This window comes from Ciconia boyciana, chromosome 2 (assembly GCF_034638445.1).
Source record: "Ciconia boyciana chromosome 2, ASM3463844v1, whole genome shotgun sequence".
In the NCBI taxonomy this organism is placed as follows: Eukaryota; Metazoa; Chordata; class Aves; order Ciconiiformes; family Ciconiidae; genus Ciconia; species Ciconia boyciana.
The window spans coordinates 54,490,099-54,499,063 of NC_132935.1; the positions used below are offsets into that span (position 1 = coordinate 54,490,099).

The 8,965-nt window shown below is 43.2% G+C and overlaps 1 protein-coding gene across 1 annotated transcript; it reads left to right on the forward strand.

Moving 5' to 3' along the window:
- The first annotated feature begins 427 nt into the window (after positions 1-427).
- LOC140647741 (myosin regulatory light chain 2, smooth muscle minor isoform-like) lies at positions 428-7,240 on the forward strand. Its single transcript, XM_072852689.1, has 4 exons — positions 428-585; positions 2,140-2,338; positions 2,507-2,668; positions 6,470-7,240. Exons 2-4 carry the CDS (start codon positions 2,155-2,157, stop codon positions 6,640-6,642), a joined length of 519 nt encoding a protein of 172 aa, XP_072708790.1. The 5' UTR covers positions 428-585; positions 2,140-2,154; the 3' UTR covers positions 6,643-7,240.
- Positions 7,241-8,965: the final 1,725 nt, after the last annotated feature.

Consider the following 8,965-nt stretch of genomic DNA (forward strand, 5'->3'; position numbering starts at 1 on the left):
GAGCGTCCCGCAGCCCAGATCGGGTGCCGGCGCCCGCCTGAAGGCGGCGACCCCCGGCCCGGAGCTGCCCCGTGTACTCCTGGCCTCAGACGCGCGTTTTTAAGGCGGCTCGGATTTATCCTTCCTCGTCAACTTTCTGGGCTCTTCCCCGCCCAGCCCCCCCAGCCTCAGGGCCCGCCCCCGGAGCGGCGGCGGCAGCGGCAGCGGCCAGCGGGGCTCCCCCCCCCCCCTCCCTTCCCCGCCGCCTGGCACCTGCAGGCGGCGCCGAGGACCGAGCACCGGCAGCGGCGGCGACTTCCCCCGGGCTGCGCCAACGCTGCCGGAGCCGGGGGGAGAAGCGGTTGCGGGGACGTTCTGAGCCAGCCTCCCCGAGGAGAGGGGAGCTGCGATCGCTAAGGGGAAAGGCCTCGCAGTCGTTTCGTTGCCCTCCGCCGCTTCTCCCGCCGCCACCCGGTGCCGGCCCGCCGCTCGTCCCCACCCGCCTCTCAGGAAGGCGATGGTTTCTCCGGGAAGCAGCGGAGCTGCTGGTGCCGTTTCCTCCGTTCCGCATCTGTCTCGTACCGGGTCCCCGCAGCCACCGTTGGGGTGAGGTTGGGAGGGTCCGGGTGCTGCCGGTGGGGAGGTGTTTGGGGGCGGGAACGAGCTGTGGAGACAGTGGCCGTTGGGAGACGCGTTCGAACCAGCGACCGTTGGCGGCAGCCGTTGGGGCAGCTGCTGCTGAGGAGAAGCGATGGCGCCGGGGCGTCCCATCTCCCCGCCCTCGCCGCCGGTTGAGGCTGAGGCTCCGGCAGCCACGTCCGTGGCTGCCGGAGCCTCAGCCTCAACCGGCGGCGAGGTCGAAGGGGCCCCCCCCGGCGCCATCTCTTCATGGGGAGGGGAAGAGCCCTTCGACTCTGCGCCCTTGAAGCCTAGGGCGGGATGCCGCTTTTGAAGAGAGATCTGCCTTCCTCCGGGGCCAAAAAATAAAACATAATAATTAAAAAAAAAAAAATTTCTCAGTGCTGTGCTCGCTGGAGAGCCGAGCTTGATTCTCCCCACACGTCCACGCTTAAGGCAAGGGGTGGCTGCCAGGTTGTTTTCAGGTCACAGCCTTCTGTGGTTAAAGCTGAAAGGGGCTGCATGTAGGTTCCCCCCATCCATCCCTCCCACCTACCTTAAAGGACAAATGCAGTCTCCCCCGGTTCATTTTATAAAATCTTAAAGCTTGCTCCGCAGCATCGTATGATGTAAACCTTAGCAGGCTTAGGAACAGGTAACTTAAATGACAGCGGTAGCAATGACATGGACCAAAGCGTGGCCATTGCTCTGCATTGTTCAGACCCAGGCTCAGTTAGCCTGAGTGTTACAGTTGAAGATGCATTTTCTGAGCAGTTTTTCTAGGGAGATGAGCAAAAGCAGTGTGAGTTGGTTGCTTTCCCTTTTTGCTTAAAGGAGTAGGCAGCAGAAGTCAGCTTTTAGGTATGGCAGACCTGTAGTATATTTCAGGTAAAATTAAATGCATAAAAGTAAATGGAGGTCAGGCTGAACTTATTGATATGAGCGAAATATTGCTTGCACAGTTTTCTCCTAGTTTTAGGGTGTTTTAAATAATGGAAGGCAAGGCAAGGACAGAGACCTGTCATTATACAAAACAGCAATTACTTACCCCTGTCAGGTGTCAAGTATAGGCACTTCAGAGTTTGTTCAGGTGAACTGAGTTGTGTTTCTCCTTCCCCTACTACCTAATATTGCAGACAGTTATCCTATATCTATATGCATACAGAGCTCTTTTACAGGCTTAATGACAGTTCTCAAAACCTCGCCTTGCTCTTTTAGACTTGCAACCAGTCCAAGTTCCCTCCTTGCAGGCTCCTGTATCAAGAAGGGATCCCAGACAAAAGCTGTCCCTTTGAAGACTGAAATTCAAGTTTAGCTTCCGTCTTCTTTTGATGACTTTTTTTATTTAGGAGTCTATCTTTCACTTATTTTCTGCTTCTCTGTTTCCCTTCTTGATTAGGGAAATATGTTCTGTTGAGAGGAAAATGGAAGTGTGTTGGAGGTGTTTTCTATCTGTGAACTTTAACATTAAACCTTAGTACAGTTTTTTTTAAGTCCTAACTCTGATCTTATTATATGTACTGTATTTACTTCTTTCCCTAGTGTCCAAAAATCAACATGTCTAGCAAAAAGGCAAAGACGAAGGCCACCAAGAAGCGCCCTCAGCGTGCCACTTCCAATGTATTTGCAATGTTTGATCAGTCGCAGATTCAAGAATTCAAGGAGGCCTTCAACATGATCGACCAGAACAGGGATGGCTTCATTGACAAAGAGGACTTGCACGATATGCTCGCCTCCCTCGGTAATGTCACTTTTCTGTTTACAGTTGCCAAGTAAATTTGTGCTGTTCAAGTTAAAATATTGAGTTTGGGAGAGGTTATGAGAGGTGTCTCAGTTTGTATGATGCTATTCAGATTACTTTTTCTTTTAGTTTGAAAGCTAAACTAAATATGAATCCCTGTATTTGTAGGAAAGAATCCAACAGATGAATACCTAGATGCCATGATGAATGAGGCTCCAGGCCCCATAAACTTCACAATGTTCCTCACAATGTTTGGTGAGAAGTTAAATGGCACCGATCCGGAAGATGTAATCAGGAATGCTTTTGCTTGCTTTGATGAAGAAGCAACAGGTATGTGGGTGAAACTCAGCCACTCCGTGCGGGGGCGGGGAGGGTACTTTTATGTTGTTTGTTTGGGTTTCTAACTAGTAAGCTGATTTTTGCACCTTTACAAATGATGTATGACACAGTAATCCTTCTAGATGGCATATTCTACCAAGTAATGAGCATTCAACTTATTACTGAGTGAGAGTAAAAACTGGCTGTTCTGTGTGAGTACTGAGGACTAGTAGTAATGTTCTTCCGTGAGGCTTTGAAGAAGAGTGTTTTAACTGGGCAGCGTGTATGTTCCTCAAAGTGCAAAATAAGATGCCTTTGATCTAAGAAGATGAGGAATTCAAAGTGGTAATATGTGATTTTCTATGCCATTGAAAAGGTAACGGATGTGAAATCTGTAATACAACCGAGTTTGTCCTCCCCCAGCAGTAGATCTGAGATGGATCTGAATTCTTTGATGTTTTTAATATTTCAAGACAGGCTGTCCAGACTACATAAACTCTTTTGAACCCTCATCTTGCCTAGTGTATGTTATGGCTCTGATGACAAATGGCATGTGTCACGCCCTCACCGGCAGCTCAGTTTGTTTTCAGGTTGCAGGAAGGGCTGTAGCCTTAATGATCTAAAGATAAAAACCGGGTGGGGTCTAGAAGGCAGAAATGACAGATTGGAGTGACTTGCATAGCAAGATGGGGGCAAAGAGGAAAATGCAGAGCTCAGTTTTACTATATCAGACTTTCAAGGTTGCACCTGTAATCTTGAGGTTAGAGTTTATGCTTTTATTTATTTATTCATGTAGGTTAAGATTCTGGAGAAGTGTGTAGCAACCAGGGATGAATCCTTAGGGCAATTCTGCAGAATTACTGAATATCAGCGCTTTGACAGGTTGTGAACTTGTCTTACTAGTGCCTGCCGAAATTATGCAGCCTCTGCACTAGAGATGTCACTGCACCTGTAACTTTCCTCACAACTGTCCACCACAGTATTTCAGTCTAACCTGTGGTTATGTGCTCTGAACCTTTCAAAGGATATTACTCCATTTCAAACAGCTATTTTCAGTCTGTGTATTTTTAGCACCTTTTGCCTTTTCAAAGAGCATCCCCTTCCTGCTGAGGTGTAGGTAAACAGGCTTTCTGTTGGTAAGGCCTTTTCAAATGTTAATTGACTTCCTCCCTCTCAAGGGAAATCTCTTTACCATCTCCTAGAGAAGGAAGTTCTGTTAGTAGGTTAATTATTTTCTCTCCACAGGTAGTCTGACTGTGCTACAAGGGTTTTTTGTGTGCTCCAAGACAAGAGCCTGTGAATTACGATATAAAGAAAATGATTGTGCTACCAGTTCTTTTGAACAGTAACCTTATACATCTATGTAAACAATAAGTTACTAGTTCAGGCCCCCATGTACTGATAAGATTGATTTTATTATCTTGCAACTCTGTGTGGTAAATGTTTTAGTCTAGTGCTAGCATGATTTGAGGATAATGGTCCCACAGTCTCTTTTGTGTCTTATGCCATCCTCAAATTTTAACCAGGAAACATGTTAGATAGTTGTGCTGTTTTATTGATTTGTGATTCATAATAGTCAAAATGCAGTCTTCAAAATAACGTGTGGTGTATTTGTAGAACCCATGTTATGTTTGCCTTTTATTAATTTTATTGTCAGATTTGGCTTCTGATCAGTTTGTTCCTTTTAAAGAAGAACAAAAGCATTTCCAGCTATGTCAAACCTTTTTCTTTTTTTTTTTTTCACTTCATAATCTCCACGTGTGTGTGTGTTATGGGCATGATTTTCTAGCTCTACATCAGTGTATTCTTCTGAAAGAGAATAATACAAATCAGATTCTTTTGATGAGGATAAGGTAGTTGTACTTGTTTGTTTTTACTTACATTTCCTATATTGCCAATCTAGTTGGGTATATTGCTTCAGCATTACTATCGTATGTAGTACTATGAAATTAGTAGAAAAGTTATATCTGTCTGCATTTGGTATATCTTTTGTCTGCTCTTTGATCCTGCATTGTCATCTGTTTTGTGCTGTCTGCCACAGGCTGAATCTTAAATTTTGCTTCATTAATTTGTTACGCCCCATCTACATTGAAGCTGTGTGTGAGGGAGAGTGGGAGTACTGTTTGCTTTACAATTTGGTGCTGCTAAAACTCTTAGTGTATTCCTAGTCTGGCAACCTAGTTCAGTGTTTAAACACCTAGCTGTTCAGACAGAAGCAATTAAGTCCTTGAGGCTAAACTTGCAGCACCAAAGGCCTTGCATTCTTTGAAGACGAATCCTTATGTCATCTCTCATCACTACTTGGTCTCTGTAGGACTGCAGAAATAGAGCGCCTAATCTGTTTAGCTGTTTTTTCCCCTCCTTTACGCACATCTGCAGAGAGACGATTCCAAAATTTGACCTGATTAAGATGGGCCTGGCTAACTGAGCATTTTCCCCGTTTTTTAAAGTGGAACATTGCTGTTAGGCTTCTTCATTTGGAGTCAGTAGCCAAGGGCTTCTCTGCACTGGGATATGATGCTGTTTTAATTATATAGTGTATGTTGAAACACGTTTTTTTTTTCCCTTCCCTGCAGCATAAACCAACCCCATGATAATTTTTCATGCTCATTGACTGCCTTTTGGTCCCCTGATTCCCTGTTTGGCTTTGTCTCTCTAATGAACTCTGTTTGCTTAAGTTATTCAACTCTCTTTCCAAAGCAGAACTTTTTTTTTTAAAATCACATTCTTAAATTACATTTTTAAATCACATTTTTAAAATCACATTTAAATCACAACTGAATTACTTCAGTTGATGCGGGTGTCTACATATGATTTCCAGTTGTTCTGCACAGTTTACATATCTTTTTTTTGGAACATACTTCTGCCTCCTCTGTTCTTTAGCTGGAGAAATATCAGTAACAGTTCAATAACCAATTTCTTTCTCAAATGAAGCAACTATTGTGCATTTAAAAGTATGGTAGGTCATATTTCAACATTAAGCAGTTTCTGCATTCTTCCGTCTACCATTTGTTATGCGCATTCCTTTTTTAATCTCTGAACTTTCCTGGAATTATTTGGCAACTGGTGGTTCTGCCCATCTATTGAAACTGAATTAACAGAACAGACTTAGCAACTGCTCATTTTTATATCTTTGTTAATTTCCTCCAATATCTTCTGGTAATATTTTAGCATAAAATAAATAACTTAATATATCCTACCTTTTTTTGACTAGCCTCTCCACTTCTACCTCTCCACAGTAAACATTCTTCCTCCCTCCTGAGTTAACTTGCTCAATCCTGTCTGAAAGTCTTTTCTGTTACAAACTCTTTCCCTGGACGCGTGCCAGCAGTTCCCTGTATCCACGTAAACCGCCTCCAGCAACAGTATTGTGCAGCAGTGAAGAGCCAGCCAGTGGTTATTTAGTCCCCAGAGGAAACTAGTTTATAGAGGATGCACAAATATATCTAATTAAGTCAAGAAAAATAGAATTCAATTAAGAGAACAGCTTGTGCAATGAAGACTAGCAGTGACAGGAACTTGTTTTTCCACTTTGAGCTGTTGAAGATCAGTAGATGGAAATAGGTGTTACTAGATCACAGCAGATGAGGCCCTCTTTTCAAAAATCTGTATGAAATGCATCAAACTACCCTCTCCCTTGCATTCAAGGAATTTCTTTAGAATTCAATTAAGAAGGTATTTTGGGCTCTTAGTGCAAATGTGTATATTACATGCTGTATCAGTTAATTGCATGCCTGTTGGTATGTCTGTCTTGCTGCTTTTGGCTAAGAAACGGCTTCCCTGTTGTGTTTCTCTCTGTATGTCTCATTCTAGGGTTCATCCAGGAGGACTACCTGCGAGAGCTGCTGACGACAATGGGAGACAGGTTCACAGATGAAGAGGTAGATGAGCTGTACAGAGAGGCACCCATCGACAAAAAGGGGAATTTCAACTACATTGAATTCACGCGCATCCTGAAACATGGAGCAAAAGACAAGGATGACTGAGCAAATCCCTGGATACCTGCAGACAGCTTTTTTTTCTCCCCATTAATTTTATTTCTCAGGATCTGTTTTTTCTTTTTTTTCTTGTTGGGACCTTTTGCATACATTGTTAGCATTCCAGCTTTTTCCTCTGTGGACTCTGGGGCTGCTCAGGCACACCTGCACCTTTGTCATAAGACTAGAAATGGGCAGGGAGAGAGGACAGCTTACAGTGATAGAGGTTTAGGGACAAAGATCCGTGAGTGTAGAGGCCCTGGTGAAAATGTCAGTGCTACTTATCCTAGCTAGATTGATTTTACATTTTTAATGGTAACTTTTCAAGTAAAACACTGCTGTATTAAGTACATCATTAAAATTTTCATGCTAGAAGTGGACTCTTTATCTAATCATATCTGTAAATATTTTTGCAACTGTATGCAGTCATGTTGTTACCTATTTTTGCCTTAAAAATGAAGCATAAGTCACTTAAGCATAGTGATGTTTGTACTTCAGCAACTGAGTACTTCACTTACGACTGTGAGCATACACAATGAAGAAATTCCCATCCTTCAAATGTTAGTACATTGTGAATTAATGATTTCTGTCCAAGATTTGCACATTAAACATTTTAAATCTTATGGATGTAATTGAGGGGGTATTTTACCACCTTAGCGCCTCCATTTCTTGACACTGAGTACAATATTAATAGTGCTTTTTAAAAACTTACATGATAAATCCTAGTGTTTGCTTAAAAAAAGATACTGTGTGTGAGTAGAATGCTTGAGTGACGCCTCTTACCAGATCTGAAGAACTGATGATGCAGAATTCATTACATTTCATTGCAACCATTTATTTTGTTCTTTCTTTTCTCTTCCCATCTTTTTTCGAAGCACAGTGAGAATGGGGCTGGATGAAGAAGGAAGGTATGCTGCCTCTGTCCTTTTTGTTTTCTGTCTGAAAATATTATTCTTGCTTTCCAAATGAAACAATATACAATATATTTTTAAAAGCTTCTGCTGAGAGTGGTGCTTTGGGTGTGTGAGAAGGAGGCATTCCTTTTTGTTCCATTTCTCATAATTATATCCTCTAGTTCTTGTGGTATAGAATGCATAGCAGATTTGCTACAGTACTCTGAAAGCAACTTTGCCAGAATCTGAATACTTGTGGTTCTGTTTTTTGGTGTTGAGAGAACAGGTGATTAGAGCTGCTTCTGTCACTTCTAGGAATTACATTGTTATCCCTTAAGAATTTAGGTTACAAAATTAAGAAATGTCATTTGGCTGAGAGCGTTTTACTGTTTCTTGGTCGGCTGCTATTGCGAACTGAACTTTTAACAAATTTCATTAGAGGACAGTGATTATTTGTTTTAGAAATACACTGTTCTTTCATGAGTAACCTACCAGGACTGTTGTCCTTTGAGAAGGACAATGCCATAAAAATCGCTTACTGGTACCTGTCAGAAAAACATCTGAAGCTTCTGCTCTACTTCAGTCCCAGTTAGCTCTGCAAAAGAATGGGAACTGTGCGAGCACATAACGGCTCACGGGATGCTAAAGTAGGCCTGTAAGAAGAGTATGGAAGATGCTGAAAAACAGAGAAGGGGGGAAAGGGTTCAAAACGCTTCAGAGAAGACAGAAGAAGAAATACAATTGCTTCAAAACCAAGTTTTCTCTCGGGGTGCTTTTTTGCTGAAAATACTTACATTTAGAGGGGGCAGAGACAAAAACTCGAAAAAGAACTTTTGTGAACTATCGGTGAAACCCATTTTGCCGTGTCCGAAGGAGGCGAAGTCGGCCAGGTCCTCAGCAGCCCACCAGCTGAGGACAGCCTCCTCCTTCCCTCCGCACCACAGGCACGCCTGCGGTGGCCGCCTGGCTGTCCTTTGAAGGGAGCGGGCCGGGAACTTGAGGCCAGTATCCAGAGCCATCAGTAGGTGGCATTACAGCTCCTAGCACTAACTTAGCTGAAGGGCAAATGGCTCACGACACAATTTTTTCGTTGTTTTTTTTGAGTCCCGAAGAGCACACAGAGGAAAATGCGGTCAGTTCCCACAGAAGCTCTGCTCCTGCCACAACAAGGACCAACGCTGTCGGGATTTTTCAAACTGCAGCTTTTGTATGCACTGAATTTTGGTTCTTTAATCAAATTCATTCATTACAGAAGAGAGTAAAAAGAGGTATCTGCGAGCCGTTGTTACAGTCATGTATGTAGAAACACACACGTGGTGTATGTTTGAAAAAGGTTGGGTTTCAAAAGGACTTAAGGCCTTCCTTGTAACTCAAACCAGACACACCACTCGTGCATTTCATTGCTCAGTATCTCAGTCAGCGCTCATGTTGTTTTGTAA

Coding starts and splice junctions, on each gene's coding strand:
- LOC140647741 (XM_072852689.1), top strand. CDS start 2,155: ATGTCTAGCAAAAAGGCAAAGACGAAGGCCACCAAGAAGCGCCCTCAG. Junction 2,339..2,506: donor CGATATGCTCGCCTCCCTCG/GTAATGTCACTT, acceptor CTGTATTTGTAG/GAAAGAATCCAACAGATGAA. Junction 2,669..6,469: donor CTTTGATGAAGAAGCAACAG/GTATGTGGGTGA, acceptor GTCTCATTCTAG/GGTTCATCCAGGAGGACTAC.